Raw genomic sequence first — 18,872 nt, 5'->3', positions numbered from 1 at the left:
ATGAAGGGACGTTCCAGGAATGTTCCAGGTGGGCTTCTGCAGAGACAAAGGTCCTTCAGCTGTGTGCCCATCATGAATGAGTGAGCCACAGCTCTCTGGAACCCTTGGGACATTCTTATGCACAGATGAGGTATCCAGGGCTCTGCAGCTATACCCTTTGAATACTCAGACTCAAGTTAATATTTTCACTTTAAAGCATATTAGGCATTTCACTGTATTTTTAAGGAAGATTCTTCCAACTCCCTTATAGCAGAGAGGGGTGTGTTTAAAGGTGGTGGCTCTGTGTCACTGCTTCTCAAGGGTGTGTGTGACCTGCATCTGCTACTAATCATTCCAGGCATTTGAAGACACACAAATACAAGCTTCATAACCTCCCTTTGGCTACTTTGTAATTAGGGTATTGGTTGAAACTTGTAATTGCTGTCACATACCTGCCTTTATAAGCTCTTGCCTCTTTCTAATCTGTTGGGAAACAGAAAAATCGGAAGCTATAAAGTTGGAAATAAACTGTAAATCTGAAAAACACATAAACAAGCTTGTTCGTGTATTTGTGTAAACATTTGTTCCTTCACTGAATGTATGATCCACCAAGCACTGTACAATGCATCAGGGTTGCAAAGGTGGATAAGACATGTTTCTTGCCCTCCAGGAACCTTCTTTAAGGATTGGGTGTGAGGGGCCCTGGGGAGAATCTGACCATGGGAAGCACATAGAGGGAAGAGCTACACCAGACAGGGAGCAGTAGAAACCAGCGCTGCCCCCTCCCTGGAACTGTTCAGAATGAGGGAAAGGGCGGGTTTGCAGCAATGGCCCGGAGTCTTAACCCGTGAATGGCATAAGTCTCTTCATGTACCCTGTGGCTTCTGTGTTGACTACAGAAGCTATTCCTGTGTCTGTGTCCTGTTGTAGACGGTGACTCCAGTGTGAGCTGAGCACCAGATAGGTAGGGTCTTACCTAATATGAGTACACATTTATAAAAGAAAATTGTGTCATTTTTAGCAATAACCAGATCTCTTGGATAAGGGCTGACCCCCAGAACTCCCCACTGTAAAGGTATACTTTCCTCAAACGTAATGTATAGGGTAAATACCTTGACACATTGATAATATCTTGTTCCCTAAAAGCTCATCTAATGTTATGGATGTTGCAAAGTTGTGAATTTTTTTTAAACTCTAACATTTACTGGTTTCCAGTTTTGTGTAATGATCATCATACTCTTACTCCTCCTCTTCTCTCTCCCATGGATTTTTTATATTATAATACGTTATAGCTATTATTCTTGCTGAAATGCAATCTGTCCCAGTGCAGCTACTTAGGACTCCTTCCAGCTGGTCCTTGAGCACATCCCTGATTCTGAAGGTGTTCTACGCTTACTTTATATACTACCTGTCTGATCCCTGGATCAGTGATTTCTCAAGAAGCTCTTTGATTACAGAGTAATAGTTAGAAACCAAGATTTGGGCATCAGAGGTGCTTATTAATCATTGAGATGCCATTGCTCTATTTCAGTGGCCAGAGCAAGGAGATATATTAAAGTGGAAAAAATATACATTTGTCCTGATGTTTGTTCTACAGTATTAATTTATTATAAAGTCTTTTGTTTGTTATCAACTCAATTAGTGTAATATTTAAGATTATCTAGAAACCTTTCCTCTTAAAAAAAAAACTTAAAGTCTCTTTGTAGCTATCAATCTTATCTATGGAGGGAAAAGGAACTACTGTATATACTCTCATTACTTGAGAAATTGTTGACACAAAAGTTGTCTTGTTGCCAAGACAGCACTGGGGTTTAGTAACGTACTCTTCTTTTGAACATATTTGTGCTTCTTTTGTAATAGGAATGGATCACTGGGTTTCTTATACTTTTTAGTAAGCTCATTTTATATCATGTCTAATGTCACGGATATTTATAATTTGTTCCGCTTGCTTTCAGGTGCGGCTAAGTCAAGTCCAGCATCTAAACCAGGATCCACACCGTCTCGCCCCTCATCTGCCAAAAGGGCTTCATCCAGCGGCTCAGCATCCAGATCTGATAAAGATTTAGAAACACAGGTCATACAGCTTAACGAGCAGGTAACTCGGGTCTCTGGGAGCCACGGCGTGTGGAGGGAGGGAGGCAGGCAGACCCTTACAGGCCTGAGAGAGGGAAGGAAGGTTAGGCCAGTCAGTGATTTCAAGCAAATAAGAATAAAAGGAACTGCTCAGGAAGGTGCAGTCAGTAACCTGTGATGAATACACAGTGCTAATCACAAATCGCAAAGCTAAACATTGAGATGGGGCAGTGACTCAGCCTTGCCATCCTCCCCACAATATCTCATGGCCACCCCAAACTCCAGGCTAGACCATGGCATGTTCTGTTCACTTCTAGCCAGTCTACATCATGTTAAAGGCTGCTTTAGGGTTAGGGTGTCTGTCTCTCTCTCCCTCAGTTCCTTCCTTTCTGCCTTTCTTTCAGCAACTATTTTTTTAATCATTTTATGTGCCAGATACTGTGCTCAATGCTAGTAATATAACTGTAGGAAGATTAGGTACCTTCCCTTCCTTCAGAACTTGCAGACAGCAATTGCACGCAGTAGGTTGATAGTCAAGTGAAGCAAAAACCCAAGACTTGGTGCTAGGGGTGTAGCTCAGTGGTACATCACTTTCCTGGCAGGCATGAGGCCCTGGGTTGGATCCCCAGCAACACACACACACACACACACACACACTCTAAAACTTTCCAAGTTGGGTGTGGTGGCGCATGCTTGTCATCCCAGTACTCGGGAGGCTGACACAGGAGGATCACAGGTTCTCAGCTAGCCTCAGTTACTTAGTGAGGCCCTCTGCAACTTAGGGAGACCTTGTTTCAAAATAAAGAATTATGCCAGGCGTGGTGGCACATGCTTGTAATCCCCGCGCTTGGGAGGCTGAGACAGGAGGACTGCACAGGTTTGAAGCCAGCCTCAGCTACTTAGTGAGACCCTATTTCCAAATAAAATATAAAAAATAGGTCTGGGAGTATAGCCCGGAGGTAGAAAGCCTCTAGGTTTCACCCCCAGTACTACCAAAATTAATTAATTAATTGGGCTGGAGATGTACCTTGGAGGTAGAGTGACCCTGAATTTAATCCCTGGTACCACACACACACCAAAAAAAAAAAAACTTTACACAGTGGCATACCACAGGAGCACTAAACCCACAGTTAGGGGAATTTGAAAGGCTATAGCTGTGTGTGTGTGTGTGTGTGTGTGTGTGTGTGTGTGTGTGTGATAGTACTTGAGATTAAACCCATGGGCTTTCTACCCCTGAGCTGTACCCCCAACCCCTTTGTTATTTTGAAATAGGTTCTCTCACTGGACTTCTGTGAGCCTCACTGTGTTGCTGTCACTGGCCTTGAACCTGTGATCCTTGTTTCTCAGCTTCCCAAGTATTGGGATTACAGCCATGTACCACCATGCTGGGTTTGTAGCTGTTTTAAGTAGAATTGTTTTGTTCTACTATATAGAACTATATAGTCCTACAAATATAGTAGGACTTAAATTTTCAATTTAAAAGCTAGGTATGCTTTCTAACTAGCAAAAGCTAATTTTGCCTAAGATTATACATAGTTTAAAAGTAATAAAACAGTAGGGAGTGCAAGGCCCACTACGAAAGCCGCCCACCCGCCCCAAGTGTGCAGGAGGCTTTCATCCAGGCCCCTCACCACTGCAACAGGAGCCTGGACTCCAGGCCCTCGGGCTGTTCCCAGCCGCTTGCTTGGGCCAGTCCCAGTGATTAATCTTTTTCTTGATGAGCCAGCAAGAGTCTGGAAACAGTTTTTGAGATAATTGTATATTTGCAACCAAGCATCCAGTTTAAAAAGCAGACAGTTGCTTAACTAGAGTGTTTCTTTAAAATTCCAATCACTTTAATGAAAAAGGTTAAAACTCTAAGACATCTGGAGGGTAGGACTTTGATTTAGAAACTGTGGGATGTTCTAATTGCCTGCTTATTCTCAGTTTGAGCCCAGAAAGTTTCCTGTAATGACTTCTCAGATAAAAAGTATTCAAGGAGGACAGTAACAAACCCCAGGCCGCACACCTGAGGCTCCTAGAGATGCAGCAGAACCTGGAGGCCTGCGCGCCTGCAGCCCTTGGACTTAGGACTCTTTTCCAGTGGCTCATGTGCTTTTGATACATTTGGCATCTCCTGCTCTTCATGACTCTTCTCTTCCCTGTCTTCTCCCTCAACCACACCCAGGCCTTCAACACTTTAGCCCAAACCTGTCCACATGGAAACCGCAGGGTTCTGCCTTGCGCCTCTGTCCCTGACAGCTGCCAGCAGACTGCGTCCTCTCCTTGGGGGCAGCTGTAGGCGTCCCTTAACTTTCAAGTCACACAAAGACCCCCATTTCCAGACCTTCAGAATGCCTCAGCCAAACATCCTGTCATCCAGAAAGCCACTCCAGAGAGGACAGAAGGAGGAGAGCGGACCCGTACACTGGCCTGCCTTTCTCCTGTCATAATTCCATCACTACTTTCAAGAGACCTCACTCCCCCTTCTTGCCCGATACCCTCACATTAAGGACCATTGATGCTCCCACTCCATTCCTCAGAGATGATGTGGGCCACCCTAAATTTGGAATCCTTCATTCACTAGGTGTTTCCTAAGCACTTACTCCAGCTCCCTGGAGTTAGTTTTCCCTGGCTCTGTGATTGCACCCTGTTTTCTTTCCTTGACACCTCCAGGAGGGCCCCTGAGGCTGATGGGTGGCCACACAGGCATCACCGTGTCAGAATCGAGAGCGCCTGGGACAAGCACAGTGGAAATGCCCAGGCAGAAGCGTGAATTAGGGTAGCAGTAGAGAAGGTGACAGGTGCCGTAAAGTCTCAGGGATTCCACACACTTGGCCTCATGCTTTCATTCAGGCAGTCTCCCATGGCACATACTATACACAGACCAGTAATCTAGACAGTTCCAGTGATAGAAATGAATCAAAGATGTAGGGGAGGAAAAGACATAAATAGGGCCTTTTTCTGGACTGAGAGTTAGCCATCGGAAGTGGGCTGAGGTCACTGCTGGACTCTGGACTGCTGCTGGGAGGAGGGTGGGATTGGGTGGCCCAGGTGACGTCAGACTGCAGAGCCTGGGGAACACAGAGACGGAGTTGGGGAAGTTGTGAAAATAAAACTTCACCTCAGGGGCCCTTACCTGTGACGTCCCCCAAGGGCTCATTGCCAGCACCTCCTCTGGTGCTCATATCCCATGTCATGCAAGAATCCGGGGACCCAGGACAAGTGAGAGATGAGGCCAGAGTCCATCTGTGTGAGTTGGGACCGTGAAATGGAGTCTCACTTGCCAGTTGATTTCTCACCATACAACCCAGCTGCTGTCAGTTTTTAGTAGTAGGGGTTGTTTATAACTGAGTGCCTCTCACCTAACATATCTGGAACACCACCAAAGCCCCTGTAGGGCTGAGTATTTCTGCACAGGCCTCAGTTGTCTGCTCATTGTGCAAAACAGCACCCTCAGGAAGTAGGAAAACCCAGTTTTCATGGGTTGACTGTGTTCTTGCTTGGTGTGGAGGGAGCTGGTAAGTTGTGCGTTATCCTTCTACTAGCCCTCGCGGAGAAGGACTCTGTGGCTAACCCAGAGCAGGGGTTGGTTGATTTGGAGTAGGAAAGGATTTCTAGCGCAAAAGGATTTTCTTCTTTCTGAAATTTAGGCTGGTTGCCTTTAGTTTTTGCACATGTTCCAAAAATAGTGTTAACAGAAATAAGGGTTAAAAGTTTGTCCCAAGCCGGGCGTGGTGGCGCACGCTTGTAATCCCAGCGCTTGGGAGGCGGAGACAGGAGGATCACACTGGTTCGGAGCCAGCCTCGCTGGCTTAAGAGACCCTGTTTCCACATAAAAAAAAGTAAAAAAAATAGGTCTGGGAGTGTATCCCGGAGGTAGAAGGGCTTCCAGGAACCCCAGTACCACCAAAAAAAAAAAAAAGTTTGTCCCAGGTATGGTAGTGCATACCTGTAATCCCAGTACTTGGGAGGCTGAGATAGGAGGATTGCAGGTTTGAGGCCAGCCTGAGCAATTTAGCAAGCTTCTGCTTTAGAACATAAATTAAAAATAAAAAGGGCTGGAGGTATAAGTAGACTTCCCCTGGGTTCAGTCTTACACACACACACACACACACACACACACACACACACACACACACACACGAGAGATGGGGGGGAGAGAAGGGAGAGGGAGAGATGGAGATATGAAAGTTTGCAAATGGAAGCTCTGTGACTTTGTGAGCATCTGCATGAGGAGGTCAGTGGGTCCACACCGAGGGGCTGTGTTCCTAGATAGCCAGGGTTAGTCTGAGTTTTCCAGGTGAACAAGAAGGAGTGGATGCTGTGAATGCTTGCTATACATTTGGATAAATCTGTAATTCCAGATAGTGTAACTACAATGCACCAATAAAAAATAAATAAATAATAATTCTGGATAGATAAATAGCATATCCAGAGGTAGCAGACAGATGAGGAAAATTTGCATTTAAAGTATAATTTTAGAAAATTCTGTTAGGGAGATTCTTAGTATATTGAAAGAGAGATTCTACCTAAAGAGGACCGTGAAAGACTTTTTACCTATTAGTATACTCTGTGTACATATAGATGAACAAAGGATAAAAAAGTATATATTGAGTGATTCTCAGACCAGGAACAGAGAGGCAGTTTGGGCCTGTGTGTCGTTGCTATGCCCAGAGGAACGTGGGGCCTGATGTGTGCAAGCACTGTCCAGCCGTGGTTAGGCCGTGGCCACTCCTCATCGCTGGTGTAACCACCCTGATGAGTTGTGCAGCCCTGGAAGGCCCATGCATCAGCACCGGGGGAGGAGCGCAAATGAGAGCTGTTTAGGGGGAGGGAGTGGAGCTTTGCCTTCTCACTCATGTACCCAAAGCCAGAGCTAGGGAAGCTCGGCCCACGCTGCCAGGCTTCCAGACTCACCAAGACCCAACTTCTCAGAAGAGCATTTCCCCACTTTGGAGATATATAGTGTGTGTGTGGGGGGGGGGGGTCTGGGGATGGAACCCAGAGGCATTTGACCTCTGACCTACACTCCCTGCCCAATTTTTTTTTTTATTCTTTATTTTGAAACAGGGTCTCACTGAGTTGCAGAGGGCCTCACTAAGTAGCTGAGGCTGTCCGCGAACTGCGATCCTCTGGTCTCAGCATCCCAAATGCTGGAATTTCAAGTGTGCACCACCATGCCCGGCTTTCAGTATCATTTTTGAAGGAATTAAAACCCAAGAATCGTCTTCAGTGCAAGTGATTGGAGGAAGCATCCTCTGGGTGTCTTTCCAAAGGGGTTAAAATCAGAGAGCTACAGTAACATATGCACACCCATGTTCATATAGCCAAAATCTAGAATCAACCTAGGTCTCCATCAGCAGATGAATGGATTGCAAAATTATGGGAAATACACACAGTGGAATTCTATTCAGCTATAAAGAAGAACAAAATCATGTCGTTCGCAAGATGCAAAGACCTGGAAAACATTATGTTAAGTGAGATCAGCCAGGCACAGAAAGAAAAAAGACATATTTTTTTACCTACTATGCTCAAACTAGGGGACTATTAGGAATACCAGAGGGACTCCAGATAATGGAGGAGAAACCTCAGCAAGGCTGAAATGGAAGGGTAGGAGATGAAAAAGGCTGAGGTTCATTAATGGAGGAGCTACATCCGAATATGTGTAAAAGTATGAATGCAGCATCGTTAACCTGGACACTCATTGTTGGGAGAGGAGAAGGGGAATTGGGGAGGGAAAAGGCACCAAACACAGTCTGAATGTATGCCATTTTCAATATGATCCACATAAAAATTAAAAGAATAATCCAAATTGTCGCCCTTAACCTCTCTCTCCTCTCCTCCCTCCCTCATTCTCATCTCCCTTCCCTCTGGATCATGAGAAAGTGTTTTAGTCCCTTCAGGCTACTAGAACACAACACCATGAATGTAGGCGGCTTATAAATAAGAAAAATGTCTTTCTCACAGTTCTGGCAGTTGGGAAGCCCAAGGTGAGGGCAGCTGCAGAGGCAGGGTCTGCTGAGGGCCTTCCTATGAACAGTGCCTTCTCTGGGGGTCCGTACCCACTGGAAGGATTAATGCATACCCTTGAGCCTCTTTTTATCAGGGCACTAATCCCATTCAGGAGGGCTCCACCCTGAGGACCGGGCCACTCCCCACAGGCTGCTCCTCCTAATACCATCACACTGGGAGTTGGGATTTTAACAGGTGGATTTGGAAGAAGACACCAACCTTGGAAGTCATAGCAACAAGGCAGGGGAAAGATGTGGTGCAGCCAGTGTTGGCAGCAGAGGAAAGGTTCCTTCCCTGTGCAGGTAGAAGGACCGCTCCAGCCCCTCTAATATATGCTCAGTGTGTTCCTGAGAGTAGACATTCTGGCCCAGATTCGTGCTCAGATGCCAGCCCATTGCTTCTGCTTGACATTTACATATCAGTTATCTCTGCATCTCTTTACATGTTTTTTAATTGGTCATTTTTTTCTTATTTTATCTTTTCGGGTGTTCTTCTCCACCCCCACTCTCTCACAGGTACATTCATTAAAACTTGCCCTTGAAGGTGTGGAAAAGGAGAGGGATTTCTACTTTGGGAAGTTGAGAGAGATTGAGCTCCTCTGCCAAGAACACGGGCAGGAAAACGACGACCTCGTGCAGCGGCTAATGGAAGTGCTCTACGCCTCGGACGAGCCTGTGAGTGGGAGGAGCTCTCAGCTCCTGTGTCCAAAATGACTCTTGATGAGAGTGCAATGGGTCCACATGCCTTAAGATGCTTCCCTGGGGATTGAGTGAGGATTGTAGCTCAACTAATATACTCAGTACTCCCTGAGGGCAAGCATTCGTATCATCACGATCCATTGACCCACACCTGCAGGACCTGCATCCATACATTAATCTGGCAAGGCACATAGGGGTAGGGATTTAACAGAAATGCACGCGTGCTCCGCCAAATCCCGGGAGGTTCTCATCTTATCTGATAAGATGAGCAGAAGAATTTGTAGAAGGGCTCCTCTCTCTTCATGAAAGATCACAGCGTGGTTAAAGGAGAAAATAATCCACATATTTTTCATAGTTTTGGCCAGGACAGAGGCAGACCGCCCTGTCTAGAAGGTCTCCTTTGTGGGGAGGGACCTGCCACCAGGGTTGCTGCTCATGAGCAGATGTGCCGAGGGAACTCTGACATGAGGTTCCATGGGGTGATGAAAAGCAGATGTGAGGAGCCGAGGGAGCGACGGCCTCAAGCAAGGGGAGGAGTGGGGGAGGAATGGTGGCCTGGGCTGGGAGGGGAGCCCAGTGGAGCCTTACCAGACACCAGTGCTTGGGTTTCCAGCTTCTCCTTAGCTGGTTCAAAGCTGGTGGAAGTGTTTGACCTGAAGGCCTGCAGATGCTCACAGGACAGTGTGCTGGGGCTGCATGTGTGTTAGTATTTCCACACAATGTAGCAAGCCACCAACAAGTTGACTTCATCTTATTCCAGCTGTTTAAACCTTTATGCCTTAAAATCCCAGCAATGAAATGCTCCTCAACTGTAAAAACAATGGGAGTTTGGGACCTCTCCACCATTTTTATCATTTCCCTCGATCCCCCCAGTTGGTACTGGAGATTGAACTTAGGGGTGTTCTATGTCCTAGCCCTTTTTTTTTTTTTTTTTTGAAGCAAGATCTCATTAAGTTACCCCATGCTGGCCTTGAACCTTCAATCCTCCCATCTTAGCCTCCCAAATACTGGGATTACAAATGTGCACAATGCACCAGCTTCTCTCTGTAATATATTTTTTAAACTTCTTTCTTGGTTACCAGTAGCTCAGAATGTAAATTTGTAGCCCTAGGAATCTGCCTGGTTAGGCCCCAGAGGCCCTGATGACTTCTCAGTTTTCCAGCCTGAGGAAGAAGTTTAAGGCTGGTTTGCTGTGTGTCTATGACCACACAGAGCAGGTACACGATGCCCTGTGTGTTCCGAGTGCTTTGGTTATTGTCTTCATCAGTTTGTTTGAGGCCAAATTGTATGTGGTTTGCACAGCACTGCAAGGCCGAGCGAGGGGGCTAAAGGCTATGGCAAGGTCCCGCTGGAGTCAAGCCGCAGGCAGGCTCCCCTTCCAGCAGAAGAGAAATTGTTTGGATTGTAAGCAGATCTTGACCTGAGAGAGTCCTTGCACAGGAGCACTGTCACTTTAGCTCCAAGGATGAGTCCTCTGGGCCACCCAAGTCCTCACTGAGGACTGAGAGGCTGGCCTTGGGCAAAAGCTCTTGCCTCCTGGGTGTGACTTCAGGTACTCCACCTCTGGGACCCCTGAGCTGTGCTCTGCCGCCCTCGCCACCACACCCAAACACCACACTTTTGCCACGGCATCCACAGAGACAGTTTGCAGCATGTGCACAGCCAAGATGCCAATGGCAGACACCCAGGGAGAAGACGTCCTTGAAAGCCTCATCTATCTCAACTCTGAGTTTGTCAGGCCCTTTCTCCAACACCTGTGATGGAGAAGAGCCACTGAGGGATTCATGTAAATTCATTTACTAACTCCTTTACTAATCTTGAAAACCCTACTTGGTAGATATGGTCACCATCCTATTTTTTAGAGGAGAGGAAACTAAGGCAGTGAAGACATTAAATTCCTTTCCCAAGTTCATGAACAGGTAGTCTGAATCCTGAATTCATGTTCTCCTTTCTCTAAGGCTGAGCCATGTCTTTCGGCTTTGTGGGGGACGGTAGGAGGGGGTTCTGGGGACTAAGCCCAGGGCTTCATGAGTGCTAAGCACATGTTCTTCCACTGAGCTGCACCCTTGGCCCTTGCACTACCTTTTAAACAGGCTCATTTTAATAATAGCAGTTACCATTTATTATACATTTAGCATGTGCAAGATACCCTATTCATGTTGTGTATCCATGTATACCCTAACCACATCCCAGTGGTGAGCAGTTGTTCATCTACATTTTACAGATGAAGTTTTTGTCCTACACTAGTCAATAAGCTCCAGCACTAGATTTGAACCTGGGTTTACGTACTGCAGAGTCCCAGGTCTTTAGAAATGTGTTACCCTCCTCTCAGCATGTTGGATGACATGGGGCAGTGATAAATAACAGTCATGCCACCTAGGGGAAACCTCAGAATAGCCTGTCCACTTAAATCTTCAGCCACACACACAGTGCATGAAGAAGGAAATAGTCAAATGCCTCCTCGAATCTTCTCTAGATAACTCCCTTGCCTCATTTTGTTGGTTTACACCTCCAAGAGTCTTGCCTTGGCCTTCTTTTCTGGGCACACACATCCATTTAAGTCAGCATCTGTGAGAACATGCATTTTCTTCAGGCTAGTTGGTGCCTTTTCTGGAGCTGCCAGGCTTTGGAGATGACCTTGTTGTCATTGTTGGCACTGCGCAGCTGTCATCAAGTAGTAAGGAGGAGAGAGAGTCTTTGGCATTGCCTCTTAGGTGTATTCTAAGGACTGTCCAAAATCCAAGAAGAGATTTACATTTATATTTATTTACAGTAGCCAGACAATTTGAATCTGGGAGAGAAAATAGACTTAAACTATGTTTGCAGGTTACCAGAGAAAGTATCTTCAAACGCATTTGCTGGCTTAATTTCTCTAATTTCAGTGTTTGTTTTATTACAACTTTATGTTTGAAAAACTACCAAGAGATAAATGAGGCTACACTGAGATTTCTATGGAGAATAAGGTATTTGACCGGGAATGTGCCAGGGATTCCTGCTTAGAATGTGATGAGACACAAGACCAAGGGTTTTTAGGCCTTGGTTTCTCTCTGGAAAGGGGAGGCTGCTGTGTGCCTGGACACTGCAGGGTGCTTTCTGTATAGCATGCTGTATAGCATACCAGACACACGTTTGTGTGTGTGACTGCTTACAGAGATAGATGTGTGTCTCAGTCAACATTCTTACTGCTATAATCCAAAGCATCTGAGCACACAACTTAGAGGAAGGAAGATTTCCTTGCTCACAGTTTTTTGAAGATTCCGGGTTTAGTCTGTGTGGGGCGAGGATATTAGATCTTGGATCTCAGGCCATGGCAGCTGGAAGCAGAGAGGGAGAGCAAAGCTCTACTCTCCCATCATGGAGGCGGAAAGCGAGAAAGCAGAGGCAGACAAGGGGGCTCAAAGTCACAAGCACAGTTCCTGAGGCCACAGCCCAGTGACTGACTTCCAGCCACATCCCACGAGCCTAGGTTACCACTCAGATAAATCCGTTACAATGGGAAACCCAGGTAGTCTGAATGAATGGATGCATCTACTGATGAGATTAGAGCCCTCATGACTTATCTATACCAACCCAGAGCTCTTTAGGGGACACTGTGTATGACCATAACAAGGTGAGATCTTAGAGGCACTTTGTGGACTCTCCCTCTGCCTTCCCTGCTTGAGGCTCAGGGAATCTTACCATAAGGCTTAAAGCCTTCAAGCATTGCCCTTCCTCACCGAGGAGTAATTCCTGTGTCTGGCAACTTCATGGAAGCACAGCTGGCTTCTGCATAGGGAGCGAGCCTTAAGAAAGCTTCTGCTCCTGCCCCACCCACCCCTGTGTCTCTGTTTTGGAAAGACAGCACTTTTGAACAGATGTGCTCAGTGGCTGCAACACCACCAGCTCTCCAAATTGCTTGCCCCTGACACTGTCCTATTTTCAGACCATTTCCGAACCTGGGTGGTAGGTAGCTCTACACCGTGTGCAGGTCTGATGTTTGGGAAGTAATGGCAGTACTTTGTTGAAGATACTCTTGGTGTGACTGCATGTGCAGATCTGAGGTGGCAGAGATTGCTCGTTGTCTCAGCCCTCTTGGAGACAGGAGAGGCGCTGAGGAATTAAAGGCCAGATTATTGTGTATGTTCTTCAGTTAAAGGAGGTGAACTTGAGTTAACGTTTCAAGTAGGGGTGTTTGCAGAGGGCAGGGGGGCCTCTTCCCCTAAGTGATGCCTTATTTCTTTTATTTGGTCATGACTGGTCTCTGAGTCTCACAGTCAAGTAGTACCAGAGTAGGATGTTGGGAAGAGGTTAAAAATCTAGCTGGGAGTTTTGAGTAGGGAAGTCAACAGGTGGTTCAGTTTCTAGGTATAAAAACCTGGCAGAAGTTTCCAGGCCCCCCAGTGCCTCTCATCATTCTCATTGTCTTTTGCCTCCACACCTAACTCGGGGCCACAGGTGTTGGGCTTAGTCATTGGCCACCTGTTCCCTATGGATTCTCTCACCAAGGGGCAGTCACTTCGAAATAGTTGCTCTTTTCCTGAGGCACTATTGCAGAAGGCACTTGTAAAGTGACCTCCACATGCTCTTTCTCCTCGACACTCTCTGGATATTTGCAAGTATCTTTGGATATCAGCGTATCTGTTGCTAGAGGGTTTCTATACTCCACTGCACTAAGTACTGGATATATAGAAAAGGACTTAACCCCTCCCTCAGAAGAGCTCACAGTCCCAGGGAGAGAGGGAGACAGGAACGCGATTGACTGCAATATGTGTCAGGTGATAATAGATGCGATACCAGAGACATAAAGAAACACGTGTGGGGAGCACAGAGAAGCCGTCTAGAGTGCCACGTGAAGACAGCAATGGTTTGCGTTGGATGTGGAAGGATGACTGGGAAGGTCAACTGTGACGAGCACTGAGATATGGAGCGTTTTTTAGGCAGGAGGACACTGCATGAGTAGAACTGAGAGGAAAGAACAGCACCACAGCTGGCGAGAGTGCAGGGGGCAAGCTGAGCGCCACCGCCACGTCCAGGAAGCAGGAGCCATCAGGCTTCTGGGTGACTTCTTCTCCTTCCTTTGCCACCATTTTCCTCCCGCAGTGGACAAGGTCCTTGTCCAGTACTGTCCTCCAACCGGCTTTTCTTTCTAATGATTATTAAAAATTATAACATCACTCACAGCTAAGCACAGAGAGATGCAATGGGTTGATGCAGAAACATTAGTTAATAATCTTAGGTGGGTGACCCTCAGTGCATCCATCTCACATCTGTCACAGGTTTTGCCTCCTCCTACTCACAAGTGGGTTCAAGGTTGTCATTCTCATGTGAGTCAAAGAAAAGGTCTTTTTTCTTCTTCTGGAAACTGATGATAGCACTGTTGGGGCTGGGTGCTCTCAGTCGTGATGAATAGCATCCCAGGTTTATAGGTATGTGCTGCCAGACCTTCTAGCTCTTAAACTTGCACCCCAAGTACCAACGATCCACTGATAACTCGGGAGATTCACTCTTTATGCTGATATTGCCCAGTAAGTGTGGTTTGAGGCCTGCAATTTTATGACATTGCAGTGCTTTCCTGTGGCTGGGCCTTTAGCCTGTGCATGGGGAGCTGCCCCTCACCAGCTGGGGACCACAGAGCCATAGGCCAGGACAACAGACCCACCCCCTCGCTCAGTGTGTTTGGGAAGGAGCGCTGAAGAAGGTCTCTTCTAGGGGGTTCCTGGTCCTGCATCTTGTTATGCTCAACAATTGCTTGATTCCAGGTCTTCCAACTTTCAGTTCTTAGTTAATTCCATTATCCCACAGTTAAATTCCCAACTGTGACAAGCCTTTCTGTTAAATGTAAACCAGATCCTCATTTCTGAGATCTTCCCTTCAGCAGTCTAACATGCACAAAAACAATTATTTAAGAAAAGCAGAGTTTAGGCCAGTAGAAGTTGGAGTGATACAATCCAGACAACACTACACTAGACTTAAGAGTTAGGTCATGATGAATAAAGCAATACCCCTAGCCCGTGAGGGTGGGGCTGGAGAGAGCCTACAGGCACCAGGTAGGAACACACACATGTCTGCACTGCACCCTCTGAGAGGACATGGTGATGCACACCTGTAATCCCAGTACTTGGGAGGCTGAACCAGGGGAATCATAGGTTTGAGGCCAGCCTCGGCAATGTAGTGAAGCTCCTAGCAGCTTAGCAAGACTCTGTTTCAATAAATAAATAAATAAATAAATAAATAAATAAATAAATAAAGTCTTGGAGTGTAGCTTAATGGTAGAATGCCTCTGGGTTCATTCCCCAGCACCACAAAAAAGAGAGGGGGTGAGGCTTCAAAGAGGAGCAGTCTCACAGTGTAGAGCAGATCAGAGTCGACAGGATGCTGGAAGCTCTCAGTCCTTGTCGAATGCCCGCCACGGGTTTCCTCCATTCTCCTAGAAGAGAGGGCAGAGCCTGCTCTCATTGCGGCAGCACCTGTACCACCCAGCACAAAACAGGAAAGATCTCCTCCCCGTGAGAGGACCACTGTCGCCTGTGCCAAGCAGTGGTAGCAGAGGATGCTACTCAGAACACAGCCATGGGATGCTCGGGGACTCCAGGGGCCATCTGGCACCACTAATCCAGGACTTCACTCCCTGATGTCAAAGAGAACACCTGCAGCTGAGGAATTAAGAGTGCCAGGGTCAGAAAGACAGTAGGAGGTGGCCAGAGAGAGCAGGGTCTTGGGCCTTAACCTTTCAGCGATGGAACTTCCTAGAGTAGCAATGACAGGTTGTGGCCATGAACATAAGCAGAGCTCACATTTGCTGAATGTTGTGCCCATTGGCGTGGAGCCAGTAAGGGACAGTGCCAAATTCGAACCCAGATCAAATATGATATCACTTTCTACTGCTGGTTATCACAGAGAGGGTTACATTACAAAAAAAAAATATTTTTGCTTCTAGTATGTATTTCAGAGAGTTCTTTCCTCTACACTAAGTAGTCATAATCTTGGCTCACATTTTTATTTACAAGTACATAACACCCCTCCGGGCACGTTGGTTCTGGGTTTAAACTCTTCTCTGTTGCCTTCAGTGATCGTGGAACCTACTGAAAGCTGTGATATAAGTTCTCGTTAGCACTCATCTTACAGACAAGAAAACTAGCACAGCAAGTTCTGTTACATGCCCAGAGCCCCACCATTGGTAAACAGCAGAGCCAGATGTAAATACGAGTCCACACTCAACCTTGACATCATCCTGCCATTCAGAGAAGCCCCAGCATGTGACCTTGGCTGATAGTCTTGGTCATCTATTTTTGTTGTTGTTGTTTTTGCAGTACTGGGGATGCAACCCAGGGGCATTTTACCTCTGAGCTACATCCCTTCTTTATTTTGAAACGGTCTCACTGAGTTGCAAAGGGCCTCACTAACTAGCTGAGGCTGGCCGCAAACCGTGGTCCTCCTGTCTCAATCTTCCACATGCTGGTCATCTGATCTCTGCCTCTCAACACAGCATTTTTAGAATTCCATAGTGAATGAGATGTGACAGTTGAATGACCCCCTCCCCCCAGCTTCAGGAACCTCAGGATCCCGTGGAAGAGGCCAAAGGTTCAAGACACAGGAGATTCCAAGTCTCTTTTATAGCACAGGAAAGACAAAGTCTGGCAGGACAGGGAGTCAGATTCCAGCTCAGGGAGCAGGGAGCTGAGCATGCTGTACTGGAACTGGAGCTCGACAGCCTGGGCCTGGGCCACAGGGAGCAGGGGCCACACAGGATGGGAGGGCTCCATGTGCCAGGTGAGACAGAACCTGCACACACGTGTGTGTGCCAGTACACCAGCCACACTGCACCACAAAGCCTTGTGCCGTTATGGGGGGAGGGGCAGTTAGCCCCTGTTGATTAGCTTCATTCTTTCAGCTTGGGTAATAGAGCTAATTATTTTTTGTGAAGTCAAAAAGTGAAAGAATTTGCATCTGTGGCCAAGTTGGGATTGACAACACGCCTCACTGGGTTAGGCAAATGAATAAGTAGGGCACTGGAAGCCAAACAGAGGGACACCTTACTTGTCTGGTTTGCAGTCAGTGAACAGAAGGCAAGCAGGAAGGACCTCAGGCACCCTCAGCAGAGCCCCTGAGCTCTTGGCGAGGGGCCTTTTTGTCTAGGGCAGCCCACCAAATGTGGCTGATACCCTCTCTTCCCCTTAAGAAAGAAACTCTTAACAAGTTGCCTTGCTTCCTCTGATATCTATGCCCACACAGATAAGTAACAAATTATAGCAAAGGGTCAGCTTCAGGCAGACACTACCAGGCAAGAAGAGTGACATCAGGGGAAGAAACAAAATGTGGCCGGGAGCACTGCCTCACAGGTCGCTGGTGTAGGCGCAGCCAGCCACCTGACACTCCAGAGGCCAGGGGTGTGGCTTTATGTCCCAGCGGGTTCGCCTGTCCTCATGACACTGCAGTTACCATGCTTTGTTTACTCTTTACAAAGGGTAGGAAGGTACACAATATATTCGATGAAGATTTTCTTCCGCAGTAGTTGAAAGGAAAGTGTGGTGCTAAAAGCCAGACAGCTGTGCTTCTAGAATGATCTCTCTTGAAGGCATCCGTGTGTGCATGTTGGCCCCTGGGAGCTGGGAGACATTTGCATGGGAGCTGAGCCTGAGCCTGTGCTCTCTACAGCCTGAAGTCACCAGGCTGCACGGTGGCCGTGGGCTGGGACCCTGCAGGACCTCAGTACATTGTTTCAGCTGAAATGTCTCCCCTGCCCCACAGGAGGGCCATACAGAAGAACCCGAAGCGGAGGAGCAAGCCCACGACCAGCAGCCCCAGCAGCAGGAAGAGTACTGAACCTCTCGGCAGCTCGTGACACTCCATTGAGCGTGGGAACGTTTCTCCTGGAGAATCGGAACGTAGGCGGCCTCAAGCTCAACAGAAACCAGTCGTTCCCAGCCTGCCATGACCATCAACGCACTGTCGCCTCTGCCAGCCATCGCGCTTGGTTCCCATTCCTTTGCCAAGAGGCATTAGCAGACAGCCATTCTGGCCGCTACCTGTGAGATCATAGGCTCACATACCTTCAGCTCCACCACTCGGCTGCTTGAGATCAGTTCTGCTCTTTCCCTCATTTCTCTCCAAAACAACTCTTCCTCACCCCAGAACCACTTCCACCACCACCACCACCACCCCCTTTTTATCCCAGTGTGAAACCATGGTAATTTGATATATGGTATTTATATTGGCATTTCTCAACCCAGTGTCACTAAATGTCACACATTTGTGGTGCTTTGATGTTTGCGAGTCTAACCTCTGAACGTAAATTTGGTCAGATAATTGGAACAAAGGGAAATAGATACTTGATATGAAAGCCATAATGACAGCGATTTGTGTCATGGGGGAGAACACAGGGTCAGTTTCTCCCTCTACTCACAACCCTAAAGGGAAAAAAAAATGGATTCAAATAGGACTTCAGGGCCCAGCAGTGTTCATAGAGCAGCATGTTAAACAGCCACACAATCTGTTAGTTCTGAAAGACAGTCACTCAAGGAAAACACCATCTCAACTTTGCCCTCTCTCTGTGTGCCCCTCCCCCATTCCCAGGTTCCCATGTTATTTTCTTTCTCAGGGTCCCCTTCGGTAGGCAGCCACTCTCCCAAAATGTCATCAGTTAACTGCAGTCCAGAGGGGGTCTTGGTAGGCCCAGGTCCTCCTGCCTCATCCCTCTTGCTCCTTATGTGGGTTGCAACCCCAAATCCTGGCATTCACTAAAGATTCCCCCTAAAGGATAACTTCAGGGTGAATAGCCCTGAGGTCCAGGGTTCTGCATCGGGTTGCATGCCGGCTAGAAGCCTGGAAGTGAAGACCTTGTTACTAGAAGCATCATTTTTCCAAAAGGGGAGAATCCTGGTTCTGCAGTTTGGTGTTGACACTGGAATAACAGCACAGAAAACCCCATGACTCCCAGTGTCTTCAGGAATAAGGAATCTCTCTCCCCTCTTTAACACAAGGGCCCTCCTTGTCATTGACATTTGCTAAACCATGGCAATTCATAAACAGGAAACATTAATGAATTTAAAGCATTCCCTATATTTTTAATAATTTGCACATTTTCTTAGTCTCTTTTCAGATCTTTGCCTCTTTTTCCCCCCTTTGACAGATGGTATTCCCTCCTGAATC

At 47.0% G+C, this 18,872-nt stretch overlaps 1 protein-coding gene across 3 annotated transcripts in view; it reads left to right on the top strand.

Annotated features, from left to right (window-relative positions):
* The window catches only part of MAPRE2 (microtubule associated protein RP/EB family member 2), a gene marked incomplete at both ends in the record, with an annotated part of 159,507 nt that extends 141,961 nt beyond the window's left edge, over positions 1-17,546 (top strand). For all 3 annotated transcript variants that reach the window (XM_080714793.1, XM_080714792.1, XM_080714794.1), the window contains 3 exons: positions 1,935-2,074; positions 8,562-8,720; positions 17,472-17,546. In XM_080714793.1, coding sequence (XP_080570919.1) covers positions 1,935-2,074; positions 8,562-8,720; positions 17,472-17,546 — 374 coding nt within the window. The remainder of the gene's footprint in view (positions 1-1,934; positions 2,075-8,561; positions 8,721-17,471) is intronic.
* Between the last annotated feature and the right edge of the window lie 1,326 nt (positions 17,547-18,872).

Source organism: Muscardinus avellanarius (genome assembly GCF_963383645.1).
Source record: "Muscardinus avellanarius genome assembly, chromosome: 17".
NCBI classification, from domain to species: Eukaryota; Metazoa; Chordata; class Mammalia; order Rodentia; family Gliridae; genus Muscardinus; species Muscardinus avellanarius.
This window is presented reverse-complemented; position numbering and strand designations above follow the sequence as displayed.